The sequence below is a fragment of the Ochlerotatus camptorhynchus genome, unplaced genomic scaffold, assembly GCF_037179485.1.
Source record: "Ochlerotatus camptorhynchus isolate MF236.1 unplaced genomic scaffold, CSIRO-AGI_Acam_v1.1 ptg000361l, whole genome shotgun sequence".
NCBI lineage: Eukaryota > Metazoa > Arthropoda > Insecta > Diptera > Culicidae > Ochlerotatus > Ochlerotatus camptorhynchus.
In genome coordinates this window covers 5,349,245-5,374,811 of record NW_027040849.1, presented here as the reverse complement: position 1 = coordinate 5,374,811, position 25,567 = coordinate 5,349,245, and the positions used below count along the sequence as shown (strand labels likewise).

The 25,567-nt window shown below is 40.3% G+C and overlaps 2 protein-coding genes across 11 annotated transcripts in view; both read left to right on the top strand.

Annotated features, from left to right (window-relative positions):
• Positions 1–9,529, top strand: part of msn (serine/threonine-protein kinase msn) — a 239,681-nt gene extending 230,152 nt beyond the window's left edge. For 7 of the 10 annotated variants that reach the window (XM_065231740.1, XM_065231748.1, XM_065231744.1 and 4 more), the window contains 6 exons: positions 2,264–3,055; positions 3,128–3,283; positions 3,345–3,515; positions 3,595–3,744; positions 5,978–6,187; positions 6,262–9,529. In XM_065231740.1, coding sequence (XP_065087812.1) covers positions 2,264–3,055; positions 3,128–3,283; positions 3,345–3,515; positions 3,595–3,744; positions 5,978–6,187; positions 6,262–6,435 — 1,653 coding nt within the window. In that variant the 3' untranslated portion in view covers positions 6,436–9,529. The remainder of the gene's footprint in view (positions 1–2,263; positions 3,056–3,127; positions 3,284–3,344; positions 3,516–3,594; positions 3,745–5,977; positions 6,188–6,261) is intronic. The other 3 variants (XM_065231747.1, XM_065231745.1, XM_065231746.1) reach the window with 2 other exon arrangements.
• The window catches only part of OXA1L (OXA1L mitochondrial inner membrane protein), a 135,649-nt gene that overhangs the window by 92,361 nt on the left and 17,721 nt on the right, over positions 1–25,567 (top strand). The window lies entirely within an intron of this gene.

Below are 25,567 nucleotides of genomic sequence, written 5' to 3'. Positions count from 1 at the left end.
CCAGGGATGACATCATCATTATTCTGAGATGAATGGTCATCCATGTCGTCTTCTGACAAAACATCCATTTTGTTCAACTAGTGGGAGCGCAAAATGCTCTCCCACTGAACGCACAGACACAATACACAGAAAACACTACAAACACAGAAATACAAAATGAAAATTTAACTAATGGGGGAGGAAAAGAAACAAGAAAAAAAAAACAAAAACTTATCTGATAATTCTATACTACTACCACCGAGCGTTATATGTGTAGGCGTTTACACTGATGGCTGGAAGAGACGCGCTGCGTGGATGACCTTCGTTGTGGTGCACTTGATCGAGGCTCGGTACTCAGCGCACACAGGCGCACGATGATTGATGAACGATGTAGATGTAGAATCGGGTGCTCACACTCGATGAAGATGATACGTGGGCGGGTATGCGTGAGCGCGTATGCGTGACCACGCAACGATGATGCCCAAATTGGTTTGCGAATTACCAATAGCACGGATTAATCGTTCCGAAAATGACACTTTCTACTACAAAAAAACTCACTTTTCGATCAATTTACCGGGAACTATGCCAGGAGTCACTTAGTGAGAAAAAAACTGATAATTTATATCAAGCGAATACCGAGAAAACTTCCAAAACAACGGAGCGCGAAACAAGTCGACCGTACTTCTTGCTAGGACGCAGTGAGATGAATAAATAAATGCTTTCTTAGATATAGTCGCTTGAACATTTTTAGATTATTCGTGACTTTACTGGGAAAAATAATAAAGAAGTGACCTTAAGCGTGAGAGTACACCAGGACGGACTCCTTTAAATAAATTACGCTTCTAATTATTATCTATTTATTTTCTTCATAACCGGGGAATACCGGGGAGAATCATAAGATTATTGAGGGGAATCCTGAAAGTTGCTGTTTTGGAATGATCAATCTTAGAGAAAATCTCAAAGATATTCAGAGAAAAAATTCTAAGAAATGGGGTAAATTGATAGTTGAATAGGGGTTTTGATCTAATTTCCGTCCTACTAAGCACAACCCGCACTTTACCTCTTTTTTAACGGGTTTGAACAAAAAAATGGAAAATTACTCTCAAAGATGACTTCTAAATTTATTCACCTTTCCATATGTGCCATTGAATTTGATAAAGAGTCACAATTTGTTGAGTTATTGTTTAAAATCTAATACTGCTTCTTGATTCTAAATTCGTTCTACGAGTTTCAATTCTGTCCTAACGCATTGAAACGCGATTACATTTTCTTCGTCCTACGGATAAACGTAGAAAAAGGGGATTCGCTAGGAGCGCTTCTTTTGTTTTGAGAACAATGAGCGTAAATATTCATATAATGCGCTCTAATAGGATTTATGTTGTAGCTAATGAACCAACGCATCTGAACAAACCTATTATTGATTTGTGCATGGTGAAATCATTGATATTGTTGACCTTTTCTGTTCGATAGAACGGAAATGGGCGATTACGATGAAGTAGTGCTCTACCCTATGTGCTTGACACCTACACCAATTTCAACACAAACAACGACAGGCTTGTTATATATAAGAACTATAATCAATTTTTTGGAAGACTTAAAAAAAACTTCTGGTTGAATAATTTGTTGTACTACTCATAAAACTAACCGTAGAAATTTTACTTAAGTTTATAAAGTATTCAATTAAGATGTGATATGATACTCAATCAATATGAATACAAGCTGGAAAAATGCAGTGCTTTTGGCACTCAATTTAATTTCCAAAGGTTATAATTGGTGCGTGACATAGCTGGTACACCTAACACTATTACATTAAGGTAAACTAATACAATAGAATATTTCATGTAAAATCAACATACACTGGAATTGATACATTGCAAAACTGCCATCTCTCGATTGTACTTAAGATCATCTATTAATGAATCATCTTCTCACTGCTAGTCGTTATATATCATACAATCAGCATATTCCATCGCTTATTTTGTTTTTCTTTTGTCACAATTTGGTTTTGGTAGATTACGCTTTTGTTTACCGCCCACTTGCGCATGAATTTCATAAGTTAATTTCCAGCTTAATTTATTTTGCTTGTTTTTTACTAATTTCGTTTTATTTCGGTTCTCTTCAACTCATCGCCAAATTAAACAAAATCCAAAATAATCAACTCTAATCGCCGCCAACAACAACAACAACTACTACTTCTACAACTACAACTGCAACACGTATTGCCTCCTGCTTACTGCGATTTTATTTGAAAACAATATCCAATTTGAAACAATTTCAATAACAGTACCGAGCAGCCGTCAGTTCCTCCGCCCAATCCACACCCTCCAAGTCCTTCATCGGCGTTTCGAGCCCCGGCGTCATCAACAACAACAGCAACAACAACAACAATAACAACTACAATATCAATAATTTTAACCATCACAGTAGTAGTAACAATGCCGGCCATCACCTATCGCCTCCTAGCAAAGGTGCTGGCGGCGGTGGAAATAGCAATTCCTCGCCGCACTCGACGGTGTCGAATTCGTCCTCTTCCTCCCACCATAACAGTCCAAACCATTCGATTAACATTAGAAACCTAAACAATCACAACAAACTTCTACATGGTAGCAATAATAACAATCATTTACCTCCCTATCAATTGAACCAACCACACCACCACCACCACCACCTACAACAACAACAACAACAACAACTACTACTGCACCATCAACAATCGCAACCTGCGTCTCTAAACTCCACTCCCGGTGGAATCGGTGCTGGTGGCGGTGCTGGTACTGTCAATTCCGGTGCACCTCCATTGCCTCCGTACGCATTGGCCTTGCAACAGAAGCAACGGAGTTTCCTAACGTTCGGCTTCAGTGCCGGCTCGGGAGGATCCGGAGCTGCCCGGCGGGAAAGTCACGTCAACGTCAACGTGACCCCGACGTCCCACGATGCCGCCTCCGATACGCCCGAAATACGGAAGTACAAGAAACGGTTCAACTCGGAGATCCTGTGCGCTGCGCTGTGGGGCGTCAATCTGCTGATCGGAACCGAGAATGGCCTCATGCTGCTCGATCGGTCCGGACAGGGAAAGGTAACGTTAGATACGTTGTTTTCGGGGAAGTGCAGGATTTAAACAGGACTTGTTGGTTGTTGTGTTCCTTAGGTCTACCAACTGATATCGCGACGACGGTTCCAGCAAATGGAGGTGCTAGAAGGCCAGAACATTCTGGTGACCATCTCCGGTAAGAAGAACCGGGTGCGAGTGTACTACCTGTCCTGGCTCAAGTCGAAAATCCTCCGCACCGATGGAATGGGTGATGTAAGTGTTTTGAAATTTAGCTTCACAGATTTTTGTTAAAGGGATGTTTTTTTTTAAACAGCAACAAGTGGAACGCCGAAACGGGTGGATCAACGTGGGCGACCTGCAGGGGGCGGTCCACTTCAAGATCGTCAAGTACGAACGGATCAAGTTCTTGGTGATTGCGCTCAAGGATTCGATCGAGATCTACGCCTGGGCGCCGAAACCCTACCACAAGTTCATGGCATTTAAGGTAAGAAGGACGCGTTGCTCGTTGGTGAGAGTTCACGGGAGTTTCAGATAATTAACATCTTCACTTTGTTCCACTGTAGAGTTTCGCTGAACTTATGCACCGCCCACTGCTCGTCGATCTTACCGTCGAGGAGCAAACGCGACTGAAGGTGATCTACGGTTCGGCGGAAGGTTTCCACGCGGTTGATCTCGACTCGGCCATCGTCTACGATATCTACCTTCCTAAACATGTAAGTAGTTGGGTTTTAATTAGCGGGCACGCAATAAGCTAATATACCGTAAGCAATAAGCTTGAAATTCGAAGAAGAAGAAGAAGAAGAAGAAGAAGAAGAAGAAGAAGAAGTGCTCTCAACTTAGCGTTCTAGATACACTTCCACCTTGAGCTTGAGCTTGAGCTTGATTGACCGCCCACGGTTGCTACTCTGTTACTGCCAGATCAGCTGTAATTACACAGAGAACCAATAGACGATGGGACTAGCAATCATCCTCAATGTGTAAAAACTGGTGATCTTAAATTAGGCAATACCAGCGCCGGCCGCGCCCGAACACAGGTCAAGAAAGGAATGGGAAGGATTGTGTTGACATGACACTCGCTTTGATGGAAGCCGAGATCACCTCTGCACTTCCACGAGGAATCACTGGGATGTTGGATAAGAGGGTTGGGTTTGCAGCAGGGTTCGTTTTGGTAAACGATAAGCTGAATTGATGTCCTAACGATCATATAACGCGTAGAGCTTGGGACTAAACCCACGGTCTTCTGCTCAGTAAGCAAAAACGTTTGCCACTAGGCAGACGAGCACCTTTTTAATCACCGAGTTGCTGTTGTTACCATGTAGTCATATTAACAAATAAAACGATTGACGAATCTTGAATGTGGATGGGCCTGAGATTAGACTCATGCTGTTCTGCTCAGTAAGCAAAAACGGTTGCTCTAAGGCCACCGAGCCCCTCATATCACATAATACCGTTGCTCAAATTTTTGTATCCATTCAAACCCGGAACCAACGACAACAACGAGTTTCGCAAAATACACGATACACAAGCCATAAATCTCTTTGATATGTAAGGACCTGGGACCGCGTTATTCTGCTCAGTAAGCAGGCCACTGTAACCGACGATCTTTCAAATCCGAAAACTAAAAACTACGAAAAAGTACTTAGGCCTTCATTAAGTTCCGCTTTCGCGCGACGTTCAATGACAGGGTCCTATCCAGGATTACATCTGAAAAATCCAAATCTGGCCAACGCCCACCTAAACCTGTTCTAATCCACCTGAAATGACTAACGAATAGAAGACTTTGACTACCCAGCCATGCAATAGTCTCATTCCGTGCCTTATGGCAACTTGATGATCCTATTGCGCTCATCTTTTGGCACCACCCAGGGGAGACTTGGTCCTGTACCCAATGCTTAACTTATCTCCATTCCACTCAGCTACTCGCAATTTCTTGTGATATAGTGGGCGGAATATTATTATATGAGACAATTCAATGCAGACGACTTTCCAAATTTGGCAGATCGATAGGTAATCGGTGAGTTACCACGATAGTTGCTATTCAACAACTCGACAACGTCCCATCGTCAACGCCTGCTATGAGAATTTCCCATTGCAGACGTCAACGAAATGACGTCATCGAGCTATCGATCAACTACCCTGGTTATCGCCTGGTACCTTATAGCACGTTGCTAGGAGGCGAACCGGAAGAATCGATGAGCTACCTCTCCCCACAGCGTTCTAGATACACTTCCACCACAGACAAACAGACATAACCCTCGCAAGTTTTTCATCGAACAAGCATTTAACGGTCAATTTAAAAGTATCGTAGTTGGTAGTACGGCCACCTGTGGCGCGCATAGTCAATTCCCTTGCGTTTGACGTTTACACACTACCGCCATCTGTTCAACGTACTACCCACCACACTGTACACACTTACTTTTTTCTACCGAGCTCGGCTGTGCAAATCTCGGCAAAACAAGTTTTACTGAGATCTCAGCAAACATTTCATTTGTTTGCTGAGATTCAGCTAAGCATTATCCGAGACTCAGTAATCAAAAGTCACTTTTGCTGAAATCTCAGTGAAACTTATTTTTGCCGAGATTTGCACGAGCTCGGTAGAAAAATCTAAGTGTGTACTCAACAGATGGCGGTAATGTTTTAGCGACGATGTTTTACAGTGAGAAATATTCAATGTGTTATGTCTGTTTGTCTGTGCTTCCACAGTTATTAATTGGTAGCTTTCGATGCCTGTACCACTTTTGAATTAGTATAAATATGTGGCAAGTACAATCATACTCTAGGCCCCGGGGAGGTCGAGAAGTTTTCCAACCCGAAAAATTCCTAAACCGGACCGGGAATCGAACCCTCCAGCATGGTCTTGCTTTATAGCCGACTGAGCTAAAGGGAGGCCCCAGCTTCATGACCATACTTAACCATTAAAAAAATGGCCTTTTCTTCCTCCAACAGACTCAGGGTCCAATCTCGCCGCACTGCATCGTCACGCTGCCGAACTCGAACGGCATGCAGCTGCTGCTGTGCTACGACAACGAGGGCGTCTACGTCAACACGATGGGCCGGGTGTCGAAGAACATCGTGCTCCAGTGGGGCGAAATGCCAACGTCCGTCGCGTACATCGGCACCGGTCAGATCATGGGCTGGGGCAACAAGGCAATCGAGGTTAGTTCCCCTGGAAAAGTAGTCCAAGTCGTCCTGCTCTTCCGTTCACTTACATTTTCCTCTTTCTTCCGCAGATCCGTTCGGTCGAAACGGGCCACCTGGACGGGGTGTTTATGCACAAGAAAGCCCAACGCCTCAAGTTCCTCTGCGAGCGGAATGACAAGGTGTTCTTCAGCAGTGCCAAAGGTGGTTCGTCCTGTCAGATCTACTTCATGACGCTGAACAAACCCGGTATGGCCAACTGGTAAAACCACACAATCCCGGAAGGGGGCGTTCGGAATCGAATGAGTGCGACCAAGAGAGAGATAGAGTCAGTAGCATGTGCATGGCCGGCTTATGGTGAACGTGAGAAGGCGGAAGCATTATTAACTCCTATTATTATGCAACACAGACACACACACTGTTAGTTAAGGTAAGTCATCTGGAGAAAAAGCGTTTACCTACAATTTATGTTCTTTTTCTGTCTGCGAGAGCAAAGTAAAAACAAAATATTAGACGATTAGTTTAGGAACCGGAAAATCTGCAAATCTGCAGGATAGGTGTACATCGTGTTAGTGGAAGCAAGTATAAAGCAAGAAATACAGTCGTATATATTAATTATACCATCTAAGAAATTGGTTACAAATTGGCAAATGTGTTGTGACAAAAGAAGGTGTTCGAATCCCTTTTTGGTCCCCCGTGTAGTAGCTTTTTTCCCCAGTCAAAATGGGGCCATTGGAAAAGACAAGTCGCGCTTCGCTGGAGCTTGGCTTTTGTCCCGCTAATCGGAAATTTTAAATTCAATCTCAAATTTCTGTAAATATATATACATTGAATTTACACAACTCCCCCCTTCTATATACCTGCTTGCTACTTGGTGACGCGAAGCTGAAACTCAAGAACAGAATACGATCGAACAAATTGTGATTATTTATTTGTGTAATCTGCTTTAAATGACAATTATGGATTAGCAGTTTTATCATCCGGTTCTCGATAGACGAAAAAACAAAGCAAAAATTCTGACTCCACAGAATTTTAAACCGATTCCAATTCTGAGTGGACAGTCAGTCAGACTATGGTAATTATTATCTTTGAAGCATCTTAGCGATCTTAGCGCGGATTATACGAAATATAAATGCAAAGGTAAAACGAAGCAGAAGAAGAAGAAGAAAAAAAAAACGGATGAGGTAGAAGTTATAGATTGTATTATATTTTTGTTTGTTTTTTATAGAAATGCTTATTTTTTATACACACTTTATGCGTCAGAATAATATTTTTTATTGTTTGTTTCCTATTTTTTATTACTATACAAAACCCTCTACAACAATACTTTCTCGCTTATAATCGTGCTGTATAAATGAGAAAATCTGCCACAAGAAAACATAAAAATGCCACGATTCTTACGTAAAAAAGGATGAGCTATTATTATTATTTTTGGTGACCTTTAACCGGTCCAACACTCACAGCGGAAATCGTTTTGATTTTTTTTTTAAATATTTTGTTCATCCCAAAATTTAAAAAAAAAATAACATTTCCTTTAGAATTTGGTGCTTACCTCCCTGAACCGCTTGTTTGGACGTTCGCCTATAGTTTTTTTTGTTGCCAAAAATACACCTTTTTTAGTTTGACCGAGCCTGGTGGGAAATAATGTCAAATAGCCCTCAGTTTTCCGAAAAATGAATCAGAGTAGATTTTCGTACTACAACAACGCATTAGCAATCAATAATATGCACTACTGATTAAACACTTTCCTATTTTGTAATTGTTCATGAGCGGTTGGGTCATGATGTCCCACTCTCGTTTCTAATAAGTGCCATTTTCTTCTGTTTTTACTTATTTTACCTTTAGTCTTCCGTGTGCAATAATTCCACTCAAACCATACAAGTCCGATCCCTTTTTGGCGAACACCTCTGATTGAAATAAACACACTCACTCAAATCGACGGCAACTTTTGCTTTGGTCAATCTTACCGTAAACAACAATAACAACAACAAAAGTCTGATCTTAAACTATCCCTAGACTCGATCCTACTACTACCACTTTCCGTCGAATTTCCCTCGTTCGACACACGAGTTCTGCCAAACGGCCACTTTGCGCCAAATGGACAAATTTCTTGCATTTCCACGGTTTTAAATCCACAAGAACGACACACAGTAGAAAAGCAAACAAACAAGTTTAGAAATCAAACACTAGCGACAGTGAACTGCACGCATTTAGTAAAATAATTACAGTTGGTAAAAGAAAACAGAAAACAGTAGCGAACAATAGGTAATTAATTAAGACGACAAGTTAGATACAATTTTTAAACAGATCAAATCAATCATGGAAGCAAGAGAGAATGAATAGGAGTAAACAATCGAAAGGGTAGAGAGAGTTTTCTATGGGTTCAATCGCCATAACGCGGATACGCAGAAAGGATCGTGTAAAGAAATGCCTTCAATCAACAACATTAAACAAAAGTGACGAAAACAAAATAAACAGAATCAGTGATAGGATTACAGACAGAAACACATCGCTTACCTATGTAATGTTTTATTTTAATTTCGATTTTCGAACAACCCTTCCGTTGGAAATAGTTTATTATATTTTGCATTTCTAACTGGACTCTTCAGAAGTGCGGAATCGCTGATAAAAGTGCGATTTTACGATTTTTGGTGTTTTCACGACGTTCAATACGATTTAACGTAAAACCGTACTTTTATTAGTTTTTCCGCTATACTCTCACATACACATACATTCATCGTACACACGTCAGAATAAAAGTTGTTTTTGTTTAGGTGTCAACCGAGGCATTTTCATCCAACATTGTTGTAGTAGTCACACCATGCTCTCATATGTCCTCACAAGTATAGCCAATCTACCATTTCATAACCCTCCCCCCATTATCACAAATTGTACGAAAACGAATCGAATACACACATACAGACACAAACACACGTCCTAAAATACACACAGACACATGCACTAACATACAAATACAAGTATTCTTAGCGAACACACAGAATTATCTCTTTCATATCTTTATTACGGTAGGAATACATTCAATCATCCACACCCATACACAAACAAACCCTTATCTGTGGTCGAATGTGAGATTAGGAATAACAAAAAAAAAAACTATACACACTCTCACATAAACCAACAAAAACGTATTCATTCTAATTCATTCAACCATTGAACAAAACAAAACAAAACATAATAATAAATTACAGTGAAAAGCAGAGAAAACGCAACCTTTTTAAAGATAAACAAACAAAAGAAAACACAAAAAATAAGTAAATAATAATTATGAGCATATAAACGAATTGAAAGTATAAAACGTAAACACACGCTAAATGGCTGAGGAAGAGTAAAAAAAAAGAAGAGAGAAGTGTTAGGGAAAAAGCTGAACAGTAATGCAGTACATGGCAAACGAACCGAAGGGTTAAGCAAAAAGTCTATACAAAACACACAAAAAAACGTGCATGCATCTTATACATATAAAAGAAAATAATGTAATTGTATCAACACACACACAGACACAGCCAGGCACACTTTCGAGATTGTGACTAAAAGAATAAAACAGTGCGACGACGAAAGGAAAGTGGCAAGAACTACATTGTTGAGCGCCCAATTAGTGAACAAACAAAAAAAAAAACATGATAAACAAACGGGAATAATTGAGCAAACGATGATGAAGATGATGCTGATCAAGAAGAAGATGAAAAAGAAATGAGGAAAAAAGAACATTAGACAGTAATAGGAATATTTATAATAAAAAATGATTAAAACGAATACGATACGGAAACGCGTGCTCATGTTGTCCGAAATTTCCTGCTGAATCATTGTGAGTCGTTGTTATACTCTGAAATCTTCAGGGTGCATTCCGAGTCCCGTTTTGGCGGGATTTTTTTATGAGGCACTTCAGAGGCCTTAGGGAAAAGTGTTGCAGTTTCGCCATAGGGGCAACATGGCCAAATCTACTAATTGTCAGCTAGTAGGGTTTTTTAATCTAATTTCCGTCCTACTAAGCACAACCCGCGCTTCCTTTTTTTAACGGGTTTAAACAAACAATGGAATATTTCTGTCAAATATGACTTCTAAATTTATTCACCTTTCCATACGTACCATTGGATTTGATAAAGAGTCACAAATTATTGAGATTTAGCTTAAAATCTAATACTGCTTCTTGATTCTAAATTCGTCCTTCGAGTTTCAATACCGTCCAAATGCATTGAAACGCCATTAGATTTTCTTCGTCCTACGGATAAACGGAGAAAAAGGGGATTCGCTAGGCGCGCTTCTTTTGTTTCGAGAACAATGAGCGTAAATATTAATACAATGCGCTCTAATAGGATTAATGTTGTAGCTAATGAATTAACGCATCGGTATAAACCTATTGTTGATTTGTGCACGGTAAAATCATTGATATTATTGATCATTTCTGATCGATAGAACGGAAATGGGCGATTACGACGAAGTAGCGCTCTACCCTACATTTGTTAATTTATTTGATTGTTAAAATCACCAGGTTCAATGCAACCCCAATGATGGTATGCCTTTTCAAACCAGAATTGGGGCTACATTACGCCTGTCGATGATGACAATCAATAAAATTAATAAATTAGGTAGATAACCCATCTTAGCCCGTGACCCATCTTGCCCCACCTTATCCTATATATTTTTCAATAATCTTTTGTCAGCGTAATGACCAGAGAGGTCAAGACATTTTTCAACCCGAAAAATTCCTAGACCGGACCGGGAATCGAGCTTAACCCAAGCCCAAAATGGCCGAACTTTAGCAAAAATGTGAATGACTGTCCATAAAAGCAATTGTGCGAACTTTTATGCAAATCGGAAAAAGGTTGCGTCTGATTGATTTGTTATTTGGTGTGGAACTACTTTGAATCTAGAACCAGAGTTTTGAAACGAAGTCTCCGAACCTTGAAAAAAATGTTTGATCCTGGATCTTGAATTTCTGTGTAGGGAATCTTGAAAAATGTTCAATGGTTGAATTGGCTAAATTATTTCCTTAGAAATTATCTCAGAATATCGGATCGAAGAAGGCTCTGCTAGAGTACGGTTCGGATTTCTTGCGCTATAAATCGTTTGCATAAAGTTCAAACGCACATTTTTCTTTTGACCAGTGTTAAAAGTGTGGTCTGTGAAAAACATCGTTACGGTCACAAATTCCTTGAACCTTCGGGTCGTTTTGCAAGCCGCGAAGTGATTTTTTGGTTCAAATGAGAAAAGGTGGTTGAACTACAGTTAGTGCTGATTGGGCAAACGCGGTAAAATCACCGACAAACCGACATGAAACTTAAACTTAACTCTTAATCGAGAATCCATAACGGCGGATTCAAATGTGCAACGATCCTATCTGTCAAAACCATAGATTTTTTTTTTGTCTAGATGAAAATAATATGCCAGGAATAGATTTGACACGAACCAACTCATACATTTTACACTGGAGTCGCTTTTTAAACGGTTTTTTTTTACACGGTTTTTTTTACGCGGTTTTTTTTTACGCGGATTTCGGAATTTACGCGGTTTTTTTTTACGCGGATTCCGGAATTTACGCGGTTTTTTTTTACGCGGATTTTGGTTTTTTTTTACGCGGATTTCAGAATTTACGCGGTATATCGCTTTTTACGCGATTTTTTCTTACACGGTCTTTTTTTACTCGGTTTTTTTTTACGCGGATTTCGGAATTTACGCGGATTCCGGAATTTACGCGGTTTTTTTTACGCGGTTTTTTTTTACGCGGGACGTATCACCCGCGTAAAAAGCGACTCCAGTGTATATGCGTGTTCGTGGCTAGGGTAAACATTTTTCGCGAACACGGCGACAGATGTCAGTTTTGTGCTTTGATCAGAAATTTGATGATACTTTGTATGGTCATTCATGTCGATTTGTCGGTGGTAAAATGAAAACAGAAGAGAACGAAGATCCGTGCGAGCTGTGTGATGAAGCCGAAGCGTTTGGCGCAGGACAACAGACAGCAGCTAAAGGGCTACTGGAATGGCTCGTGAAATAGAGAAGTCCGGAAAAGCTGATCACAGTCAAGATGGCCAGTTTTAGTGAGATCATTCCATTTTTATCTATAAATTAGGAATTTGGGGAACATTGGATGCATTTGGTGAGATCCTTCAATTATACTATATTATATAAACCATTCACATATTCAAGTTACAGATGTCTTATGATAATGCTCAATCAACTGTTCAGCAGGCAACATTGGTGTTTATGGCGCGTAGAATAGAAGACAAAATCATGGCTACTATGTCACACTGCAGAATACAGTGTTGCCCACAATACAGTTGCTTAATCTTGGCATAATATTATCAATCTCTTAAACAATTAATAACTATTTAATTTGACTTATTAGGTTGAAAAACGACTTTCTGCAACGTTGTAGCTGATAAAATTTCCCATAAGAATAGCAATATAACTTGTTAACAGTACAATATGTAAAAAGGCAACAAAAAACAAAAAAAATTGTTTTCTCATAGTAATTTCCATATAAACTTTAAATGGTTTGTGCCAAGTCAGTTTCTTATCAAATGAGTTTAAACTTTCGGAGGCTAATCAGGACCCGATTTGAAACCGTTTAAGCACTGTGGAGAAAAATTTCAATTTTTGCATCAGTCTAGTACACACTTAGAAATTATTATTTTTACATGAGACGTAATTCAGCTTTGACGTAAATCATGGAACGTAAACAAACATGGTATATAAAATTAAGTGTCCTGAAACTGAAACACATGCAACTCGACGAAAAGTGCGTTTGATTGAATTTATTTTCTAGTCCTTTTTAACTTATTCTTATGTCAAAAGGGCCACTTGCATGTGTCGATATCAGGGCACTGAAATTTACATGTCTTTTTCGTAGTGAGTACTTCCTAAAAATGTAGATCATTTTGGGAAATCCCACCAGAAAACACTTGAAAATAACTACATTTATCTTCCTTTTTTTCCTTTGGTTTGTTTTTTCCGTCGATCTTGTTTTCCGTGCTGAGCACCAATGCTACCAACGTGCCTGACCCACCAACTCATGACCCGGGGACCAACGGCTTTACTTCCCATCCGAAGGAAGGCGTGATCAGAGATGTTATGCCTCAGAACATCCCGGCGGCGCCGACTGGGATTGAACCCAGACCTGCTGGGGTGAGAGGTAATCACGTTTACCACTACACCACCGTCGCCGTTCCATTTATCTTCCTATTTTTCATAATTTTCACTATATTTTTTCTGCATAATTTTCTCTACAATTATTTTTGAATATTCCTTAAAAATCTCTTGGTATGCCCTTTATAATTTGAAAAGCATTCTCCCAAAATTTTCGTGGATTTCATCTCTGGATTGGATAAGTAAACATTGATCTGTCACCGAACGTCGAGTGTACTTTGTGGATAGGGTTGTAGTACCGGTATCGGTTTTACCGGTAATAACGGTATATTTTCTGGTACCGAAATACCAGTACCGGCGTGTGAAATTACCGGTATTGTCGGTACTGGTCATTTGAAAAATGCAATACAGTGCTTTCCAGATTTTGTCTACCCCCGATTTTGTCAGTTTGCAGATTTCACTATAATGTTCAGTTTTTAATTTGGTAATTTGGTGAGATCTTTTCATATTATTTTACTGACAATGGATATTCCAAATCGTGTTTTACTTTATGCTTTATTAAATACGCGCTGGATTCAAAGCATTCCATTAGCCATGTGATATCGGAACTGTAGACATGTGGAGCTTATGGCTTCTGAAAGTGACTTCGGATTTGGTATGAATTATCAAAAATTTTAAAATGGGTTTCTGGACCAACAGTAGAGCTAGAACCTTCTAATTCCCGGACTAAAGCTGCTTTCAGTTATCTCTAATATGATAATTTCAAGTATATTTCTTCCATAACACCACTTGCAAGAAATGTTGCAAACAATATTTTGAATGTTAACTTGTATGATACATGACGCTCCTTTTATATGCATCATAGTGATAGAAATTCACATTACTTTTTTCAACTGTGTAGGCTAAGAACCATTTTCAACCAACTTGGCCAAATTCGAGAACGGTTACTCTCAAGGAAATGATCAAAATGTGTTTTGAAATAGAATTCAGCATGAGACATTTTTATTGTATTATACTCAATTCTGTAACGCGATTTTTTTTTCGTCTATTTTTAATCGTGTAATCTCAAATTGCTACCAAGTATATCTAAGGAATTTCGTGATCCTCTGTGTTTTAAAGCCCTTTACTGTTCATTGATACGCTCACTACTGGAATTCGCGTGTGTTGTCTGGAAGCCCTACCAAGCTGTATGGAGTGGACGATTCGAAGCTGTTCAACGCAAATTCGTCAGATACGCACTGCGCTATCTTCCATGGAGTGACCCGCTGAATTTACCACCGTATGATGACCGCTGTCGTTTACTGGGTTTGGATACTCTTGCTAAGCGACGAAACATATCGCAGGTCGTCTTCGTTGCTAAAGTTTTACTCGCAGAATATGATGTTCCTGAGTTACTGGCCAAAATTAATCTGTATGCTCCTGCCCGAACAATCCGTCCGAGAACCTTGCTACATGAAGTAGTACATGCAACCAACTATGCTGCAAACAGTTCCTTTGTCGCCATGATTCATCAATTCAACGAAGCCTCTGACCTATTTGACTTTGACATCAATGCCTCGATGTTTCGTCATCGTTTGCTGTTGGCCAATTTTTAATTTTTAATGAGTGACTACATTTAGATTTAAGTGTTTCATTGAGACTATCAAGTCAGATGGACTATAATAATAATAATAATAAAGTGTAATGCACCATGTTTCAAAACATAAAAAACCAAGAATAATATGATGGAATTAAAAAAATAGTCGTCCCTGGCTTATTCTATCGTCGGCGGAATCAACCTGGCACCGGCCAAGTTACCCGGCTATTCACGAATCTGCCCGGTTAGTCCGCCAGCTTGCCAGTCGATCATCAGTCGGACATCAATCGCCACCGCATTGCGGACAGTCAGTCCTTCGTAGAAGGCCCGCCATTGTTCGTCGTCGGCCCCTGCTATTGCAGGTTGACTACCCGGCAAAGCCCAGATCACCCCGGCCATTCAAGTCCTCACGTTGCCCACCCGGCTGCCGATCAGCACCCGATATACCTTCCGGGCTACCTTCGTCGCCGTTTAGAGCCAGGATTACCGGCAAACTCACACGGGCATCTACCATCGCCGTATCCCGGCCAGGGTCGGCCGGACCACCTGTTATCATCACCGCTTCCCGGCCAGTTTCGACCGAACCCCCAGCCGATCACCTTTCGATACCATCACCGGCTACCATCGTCGTTTCCCGGCCAGGGTCTGCCGAATCACCTGCTATCATCACCGCTACCCGGCTAGAGTCAGCCGAACCACCAGTCGATCACCGTTCGATACTGCCCATGCCTCACTATCATCGCCGGCCAATAAAATACAAGGTAATAAAAACCGGAACCTACAAGGGACTTGAGTGCCCACCCCGGGAGCTGCCGTTGGTTAAGACCAGCAGCTTGGGGCTTTGGGGAGTTCCCTTCAGGGACTCAGTGGTTCCGGGCATAAAGTAGTTTTATAAAGGGTGATACGGTCAAAATTTGGTCAATATCAACTTGACGTATTTCTTTCAATTTTGCATTTAAAAAACCTGAACACCCCTCATTTTGAAGGTGTGTGTGTGTAGAATGTTGCTCCTATTTTGATTTTGAAATTCACTCTTCAGTTGTCAAAATGCCGTCCAAGCAAGAAGAGCAGCGTATCAAATCCGAGCTACTCGCACGCAAAGTTGGCAAAATCGCTAAAAGTTGCCAAATCAACCGTTACAAATATAATTAAAGTGTTTGGGGAACGTTTGTCGACAGCCAGGAAGTCTGGATCGGGGGGAAATCGAAAACCGGAAGCCGCTGAGACGACAAAGAGAGTTGCCGGTAGTTTCAAGCGAAACCCTAACCTCTCTCTCCGAGATGCCGCAAATAAGCTGGGTGTATCGTCTACAACCGTGCATCGAGCCAAAAAACGAGCCGGACTATCGACTTACAAGAAGGTAGTGACTCCAAATCGCGATGATAAACAAAATACGACGGCCAAAGCGCGATCCCGGAGGCTGTACACGACGATGCTGACGAAGTTTGACTGCGTGGTAATGGACGACGAAACCTACGTCAAAGCCGACTACAAGCAGCTTCCGGGACAGGAGTTTTATACGGCAAAAGGAAGGGGAAAGGTAGCAGATGTTTTCAAGCACATGAAACTGTCAAAGTTCGCAAAGAAATATCTGGTTTGGCAAGCCATCTGTACCTGTGGCTTGAAAAGCAGCATTTTCATAGCTTCCGGGACTGTCAACCAAGAAATTTACGTGAAAGAGTGTTTGAATAAACGTCTGCTGCCTTTCCTGAAGAAACACGGTTGTTCCGTACTGTTTTGGCCGGATTTGGCATCTTGCCATTACGGTAAAAAGGCCATGGAGTGGTACGCCGCCAACAACGTGCAGGTGGTTCCCAAGGACAAGAACCCTCCCAACACGCCAGAGCTCCGCCCAATTGAGAAATACTGGGCTATTGTCAAGCGGAATCTAAAGAAGACCAAAAAAACTGCTAAGGGTGAGCAGCAGTTCAAGGCAAACTGGCTTTCTGCGGCGAAGAAGGTGGACAAGGTGGCTGTACAAAATCTGATGGCAGGGGTCAAGCGTAAGGCCCGGCAATTCGGATTTGGAAAAGCGGAAGCCTAACTGAATATTTTTCCTGAATTTTATACTAATTGAACTTGAAAAAGAAATTTAATTTGATTTTTTAAATAAACGATTTCACCGATTTACACGCGTTTTCTCTTGACCAAATTTTGACCGTATCACCCTTTAGGTGTTACTCCTGCCAGAACCTCGAGACTCATGTTATGCGTTGAGTGCATACAGCCGAGAGCAATACGCAGACAACGATATTGAATTCGTTGAAAAAAAAACCGTTCCGGTATTCGTGAACAACAAATCACGAAAGCATGAACTGCTAGTTCGTTTGAATTCATGACTTAGTTCCCGTAAACGTGATCGAGTAAATAAAATTTTCATGAAATAAATCCCAAATCCATCCCAGGCGTGACTGTTCAGCGCAACCATCGATTTCATAACGCTACAGAAAACACAAAATAAAATCATCATTTCGTGATTCATGAACCCATAAGTGTGATTTTCGTTCCTGAAATCGTAAACTTGGATCACATGCAATGCTACAGCTGTCATTTTTAGTTGTTGTTGATTTTATGCTCATAGAGTGCTCGGATCCGTCGAGAATAGTGTCTTGATTATTAGTGAGTGAGGTGATCCGTATAATTGAAATGGTGGTCCGGCACAATGGCAGTGGCTGGGACGTACGTGTCATCATACTGGCCGTCCTCGAAGAAAAAGAATCCCCGAACGCATCCGGTGTTCTTGCTCCCGCCACTCGGATGGAAGTCGAAGGTGGTGTTGATTTGTTGAGCTGAAAACTCGGCTGAAAGTGTGTTCATTCCATCTGCTGGACAGATACCTGCTGCCAGTTTGGGATGCGGGTAAAACCTGCATCAAGGCTTCCGTTGTTTTCATTCCACTTCCTCACTCCATTTAAAATATTGGTAATTATAATGAAGTTGACATTATACAGTCCCATGAACCATGTTCTCGTTTTCCAGAACAAGGTTCACGATATCAATCACAACGCATGAACATAAATCACGTTTACCAGAACTAGATCATGATTTTCCGAACAGAGTTCACGATTCTATGACTTTTGTTGCCTTTGCAGGCGTTACGTTTATTTTGTGGAACAATGTTCACGATTTCATGATTTTTATTCATGGTGTACTTTCGTAAACGATAAATTTACTTGTTCCGAAAATAGTGACTGGAGGTTGACGAATTTCGGAATGGGTACCCCACCATGTGCCGCAAATTAAACGAAAAAAGTTGATCCCCTGTTCACATTTTTAGCGTAGGCTAGTTCATCTCTTATATATTCAGGTGTAGAACTTTATGATAACTGGATGAACTTCCGGGCAGCTTCAATAACATCAGTGAAGATCAGAGAATATCAGTGCAGTTCAATTAACATAACTAGAAACTCAGGGAATTTCCAGAAACAAGTTCTCAGTTTTTCAAAGAAGTTCTGAGAGCTTTAGAGAAGTTTTTAGATTTTTAAACGCTTTTATTATTTATTGGAATGTTCAGAATATTTGGAGGATGATCATCAGAGATCTTCAAAGCAGTTTCTTTAAATAATTGCTGGAACTTTCAAGAATTTCCGAGAAATCATAGATAAATCCAAAAGTCTCAGGAGTGTTTCAAACATTTCAGAATTATTGCGGGGTTTTGAGGGAAATTCCATAAGTATCAGAAAAAAATGTTAGAACGTTTAGGATATTCTGAGAGCTTTTTGATAATTTAGGGAATATTTTCAAGGACTATCGAAAACTTCAGGTAAGTCCACAGAAGGTCAGGGAAATTTATAAAACTTAAGGAAAGTTTAGGAACGGATAGATCAATGAACTTCGAGAAAGTTGCGATAACTTTTAAAATATTCTGAGAAATTCATGGAAGTCTTGAAACATTTGTTGGAGTTTAGAGGTCTTTAGGGTAGTACCAATAATCCTTTTGTATGAAAAATATAGAGCGAATATCAGTTCAAGATCCCCAGATGAAAACTTTCTGTAGTTGTCCCAAAATTAATGGGAATTTTTTTTCTTTGAATATCCGTTTATATTGTGTTTTAGAGATGAACTAGCCTAAGGCTAAAAATCTCTTAAATAAAGAATCTAAAAAAAAAAAAAAAGTTTATATTGTTTTAAGCAATAAGTTGCATTTTTGATAGTTACAAAATGATCAATTATGAACTATAAAGATGTTTTTCAATTTCCACAAGAATTTTTCAACAAAGGTTTTTTTTTCTAGCTACCTTTGAAAGAAATCCCCAGAGTTCTAAGAACTTCTCCGGAAGATTCTGAAAGTTTCTCTTTATTCCCCTTAAGATTACTCATGAAATTTTGTTTTGATTTTTCTTGTAATTTTCCCCCTAACCTTCTTCCATCTATCCGTGGATGCTCTCCTTCTTTTGGACCTCTGTTCTTTTGAACTTCTGACTTCCACTTCCACTTAAAGATGCCTACAACTTCTCCAGAACGTTTATTCCGGATGTCCAGGAAATTCTGTAATTCGTTTAAAACGAAATTCCTATACAAAACATTATTTTTTTGTATGAGAATTTCGTTTCGAACGAAATACAGAATAGGGGTGTCTGACTTCTTCCTGAAGTTTCTTTCGAAACCATCTGGGAGTTTTTTTTCCAGACGGTCTTTGATTTTTTTCTGGCTGACACCGGTAAGATTTCGTCTGGAAGCTCCCACATATCCTGCTAACTTGTTCCTAAAGTATCTGTGTCTGAATATTGTGAAAATTACTCTCAGTTTGTCCCGTAAATTTTCTTCCACCTTTTCCTGGATCATCATCTTCCTCTGGAAGTTTATTCCAACTTTCTCCGGGAACTTAATCTGACCAGGCCGTCACAGTATCAGCTTCAATCAACCAAATCGATGCGACGAAGAGACTGCTGGCTTTCTTTTTCTGTTAAAGTCGAACAGCTTCGCAGCATTCTAGAACCTCAGTCGGCGTGCACAAACAAATGTTCAATCGCTTGTCTCTCTTTCTCCCGTCGCTCCATTGGTCTTCATTTCAAGATTCGGTGAAACGGATGAGCGAAAGAGCGCTCGATTTTGATAGTTTTCTCTTTCATGAAACACATCAACAGAGGTTTCATGACGTATATGACGGAAAATGAAATAACACATTTAAAGCATTTCTCACGTGAAAACACTTGAAGATTACACGTAATATTTTTAATTTATCTTCCATCCATATATTTATTTAAAAAATATGATCGAAAACGGAACATAACGCATTTTAAACAAATTTGATATTTTGATATTTGATATTTGATATAATTCATCTGACACTACGGGGGCGTAGATATTCATTCTTGCTAGTAAGGATGGTGAATCAATGTCATTCCTGAGGATTTTAACGACGAACATCGCTTGAGCAACTTGACGTCTATTTTTCAGCGTTTCTATTCCGAGTAGTTGACAACGATCCTGGTATGGTTTCAGATGCTGAGGATGACGCCATGGAAGGTTCCTGAAAGCATAATGTACAAACTTCCTCTGTACAGATTCGATTCGTGTAATCCAACTATCGTGATAAGGACACCAAACGATTGCTCCAAATTCCAGAATTGACCGTACTAGAGCACAGTACAATGACCTCAAACAGAAAACATCACGAAATCCACTAGCAATTTTCATAATGAATCTGCCTGTTTGATCTAGAGATGATGGCATCATAGTGGAACCGGAAAGTGAGTTCTTGATCGAGACTAACTCCCAAGTCTCGAATACGTTGTACCCGCGCTAGAGGTTGCCCGGATAACGAATATGGATATACGATTGGCTTGAACTTTCTGCTGAACGTGATTACCTGACATTTCTCGATGCTGAGAGTCATACAGTTCCTTGTGCACCAGTTTTCGAAGGAATTCAAGATATTCTGCAGTTCGAGACAGTCTTCAAAGCTGTTTACAATGACGTAGACTTTAGCATCATCAGCATAGAAAAGTCGCACTCCCGGTGGCAGAATCAGTGACACATCGTTGATAAACAAGGAGAACAACAGTGGTCCCAGGTTGCTCCCTTGTGATACGCCAGATTGATTAACGAACATCTCCGATTGACTTGAACCGATTTTTACACACAAGGATCTGTTGGTTAGGTACGACCTGAACCAATCCACTGAAGCAGACGTTACACCAATCTTCTCCAGCTTCTTCAGAAGGATGTTCAACCCGATCGAAAGCAGCCTTCAGGTCCATGTAGACAGCGTCCACCTGCTTCCCAGAATCGACTGCTTGAATGCACAGAGAGGTAAATTCAGCAAGGTTTGTAGCAACCGACCTTTTTGGATAGAATCCATGCTGATCAACCGAAATGTAATGTTTAGAGCGGGCAAAAAGAACGTCGTTCACGATGATTTAAAATACCTTTGAACATGCACACAAGGAGGTTATGCCACGGTAATTGCTGACATCTCGTTTATCCCCCTTTTTGAAAACTGGAAACAAGAATGATGATTTCCGAATCGAGGGAAACACTCCTTGTTGAAACGAAAGGTTGAAGAGTTTCATCAAAGGTTGACATAGCGCAGAAGTACATCTTTTCAGCATCGCTGAAGGAATTCCGTCAGGTCCAACAGATAGCGAGAATTTCAGTTTACTTATTGCCCTCGCAACCTCATTTTCATCGATGTAGAAATTGTCGAAGTCCAAGACGTCCTGTGAAAGAGCGGTGATAGAGTGTTCGTGAAAGGGGATTGAAAGCCATAATGAGGTTTCGTTTAACTAGAAAATCGACGTTAGTTACATTGAAAGCGATGAGCAAAGCAACGACGAGAAGTTCCACAGCCAGCCTTTCCTTCTAAGCGTCCTGCTTTTTTATTTTCGTTTCTTGCTAATAGTCTAGCTAGGCGTTATGGAAATGAAGCGTCGAACACGTATGTATGACAGAAACAAAACACGAGTTCATTTTAGAGCTTCGAAAATGTAGAGCCCTGAATCTGACATTTTCTGAAAATTTTTCCCAACCTCTCCATCAAATTTCCATCAATTTCATCTGATACATAGATCTACACAAAGTCGTTTGAAACCCTTGACTCTAGTGCATAGAGTTCTAGTTGAAGCACTAAGGGGACGATTTGAAGTGCAACCAATGGATCTTATAATCCACTTGCTTATAGTAGTTATTATGCGTGTTTCAGTCAGACGACCTAGCCCAGTTGAAATCTAGCTTTAATCTACTCTGTCGATGACTGAAACAATACTTGTTAGTTCAACTGTGTAACTGAAACTCTAGACCATGAAACCACAATCGCATAGCGCGTAGCCGGTGACATTTTCAGTAATGTGATGCCAGGTGAGAACAATGCAGTAAATTGGAAAGCTACAAACCACAAGTTGCGAGAGCAGGTTAATAGTAGAAATGCGGTGAGACACTGACAAAAGTTTTCACTTAATTTCTATTAGGAGCTCAAATAACATAAGAAATTCTATATGAGAAATCATATAGCTTTCATTGAACACATAACATTCATGTGATTTAATGGTGCAATTTCCAATTATGGAATCACATGAAGGTTATGTGAAATTCACATGGATATTTTATGAGAGTAGATTTTTTTTCTAAAATCGTTTGCCAACCGCAACAATATCGATGGAAGCAGAGTTGGCATGCTCAATTGTTCACACAAATTTCTCATTTGTTAATAACTTGTTTCCTCCACCGTGAAAATGTTCATGGAACATATGTTTCAGTTTACATTCTTTATTGATTGCTGAGATTAATTTCCTTGTTATTTCACGGAAGAAGTTTTTTTCCTACGATACATGGTTCATGAGTTATGGATTTTAATAGCTCACGAAATTCATGGAAAAATCAGAGAAGTTGAACCAACATTTTGCGGGCCGTTACTTTTTTGGTCATAGCTTAAAAACCGGTAAAAGACTCCACTCTGATATGTTCACCAGTGAAACATAAGAAGTAGGGGAAATGCAGGTAATGTCGGCCTAAGTGTCCCTAATTTGGGTCCATACATAAATTCAGCAATCGACTAAATTTTCAATAGCAACCAAAAATATCCATTAGTAACGTCGCAATAACGCGTTCATCTAGATAAAATTGATAAATAGCAGATTTTTAGCGATGGGCCCAATCTTAGATCCATAGGCCAACATAAGAGACATTTCCCCTATTTAAGCATGAAAAAAAAAAAACGTCACTATAATTACGTGCATACATAACCTGATTGTTTAAAAAACGCAATAAGCTTATAGTTCATCCACGTCTAGTTTATTAGAAGTCGTTCAACACTACTCATCAAACCATGTTCCACAGATGATGATCAAGTTGTTTCGCACTACCCCTAGGATTGAATTAATTATAGCCCTTCACCTGGTGAACATCTATACTGATCAAACTCATGAATACATATAAAAGAAACAATCACTGGTCAATTTGTTAACATCATTGTTTTATTACTTCACTAAGACGGAAAATAAACATAATCATTATCTCGCTTAACACTAAAAAATAATTATATGTTACACATCTTTGTAGCGCTCGTTTGTTGTGACTTAAACTTTCCATATAATTTTTAACACAAGGTGCCATTTCCGAACTTAAACTTTCGCGCCATTCTGTGTACCGTGATCTACATCTCCCTGCGTCACCGTGCAAGTGCAACTAAAGTACACCATGTCTCAGACAATTAATCCACTTAAACAACCGCGTCGCACAGTTTGGAGAAGCAACACTTCCGTTGTTTGTCAGTCAATCAATCCGCACCCAACACCATCATCGTCCGGCCGGGCGTTCGTCTCGCCCTAAACGAGATCACTTTACGCCCTTCGCCGAGCAGTTCGCCTACTACGGTGAATGCACCGAGCAAGAACTTTAGCACCCGTCGCAGTGCGCTCATGGTGTGCTTAGATTGTCGCTTGTTTATTTATTTTTTTATTTCTCTTCCTTCAACGTTGCTAGACTGTAAACACTTCCGTACGACGCCACGGTCAATCGTAGACTGAGGCCACCGTGCGGCGATGCGTTTTTCCCGCATCGACGATGCCGACGCGACGTTATGACAACTATGCGGGGTATGAGCATCAGTCTGTTTAATCTAAACGACTTCGTTCAAATGAATGGAGATTGATGAGAAACTCTCCGGTAGTACGCATTGTTCCAAGTTGAGCAAGTTTCGAATACTGAGGAGAGGATGACGGTGCGATGTTGGGAGTTGATCTCGCACGCAACACGGCGCCGCGAATTGAAGGGTGCGATCATGAATGCATCGATCGACGGAATTGCTTATGCATGATCGTGAGCTGAAAACGAACTCTATGGACGGTCCACGACAGCTCTAAACTGAACTTAATGTATGCAGTAAATGTGTTATTACTGAGCTTCTGGTGTTTGTTCTTGGCATTGACCATCAGGAAAAGATCTCCGTACATTTTATTATTTGAGGTGCGCTGCCCTCAAGTAGTCTAACGGTGTTTAGCATAAACAATTGAAATGTGAGAATAATGACAGAATTCTACTGAAAAGACGAGGACTTTTTTACGCAGTATTAAGCAATATTACGGATTTAATTCAAATCTTCAGATTCCGATACCGTTCCTGAGCCAATACGAATTGTTTATCTTTAAGGTGCGTGTTACTGGCAAAGCGTTAGTAAATCTAAATCATTGATTGAACATTAGCAATTGAGACCGATGAAGCAAGTTTTCTGTAATTAGTCACTTGTTCACAATACAACTTAGATTGTATCATTTTACCAGCACTTCAGCTTCTTCCTTTGACCTATCGTCGATCAACATTCTCTATTCGTTGGTCCGGTCGATAGTGACACAACAATGCAATGTTCTATCGCTAGTTTTTGGTTCTTTAGAGCTACAAAATAACTGGAGACCGTCGACGGTGCGAATGGACGTTATTTACGACGCCGTGCAAAACAAAAATAACCTGTTTTCTTGGCACATAGGGTTGAGAACAGCTTTGGCTCCCCCGAGACCCTATTGAAAGCATGGGAAAAATAATAACTTACAACGCTAATTTTTTGCATCACATCATAGAGTATCGTTAGGATAGATTTCTGATTAATTTTCTCAAGAATGCTTGGAATAGGGTCTCGGGGAGCTGGAGCCGTTCTCCACCCTACATACTCACGGAGAAATGTGCAAACAATAATTAGCGATGCACGGCTCTCAGACGTCGTTGCTGTTTCAACGTGGTGCGGGGTCAGTAACTAGTATTCAATACAAGAGCGAGACACGAACGATTCAGCGACGACGAACCTGAACTTGATTACAATTATTCGCTTCAAAAAGTGGCATCAGTAGCGTAGGGTGCGGCACCACTTCGGCGTACCTCACTTCACTTTGGTCTTCCGACAGCCCCGTACATTTTTTTTACAGCATTCGTAATTAAACTAGATAGCAATGACTATTAAACTAGAGAGAATGGCGGGAATGGGTCCCAATATGCCGAAGTAGTGCTCTACCCTATTAGCCATTTCCTTATTTATGGGCCGAATCTCATCGCGGTAGGAACAGATTGAATTTGGCACATTGCACCTTTGATCTTTGGAAAGCAGACAGGGAAAACAGGTTTGGTCAATACAAAGAAAGCAGGTCAAAAATCGTAAAAGGAAATGATGGCGGTGGACAGAAATAGAATTAGCAAGACCTAAGCGGATAAAACCGATACATTCTTATAGGATGAAAGCTTCAGCAGCACGGATTTGCTTTCTGTTACAAAGCGACATAAATAAAACAGAA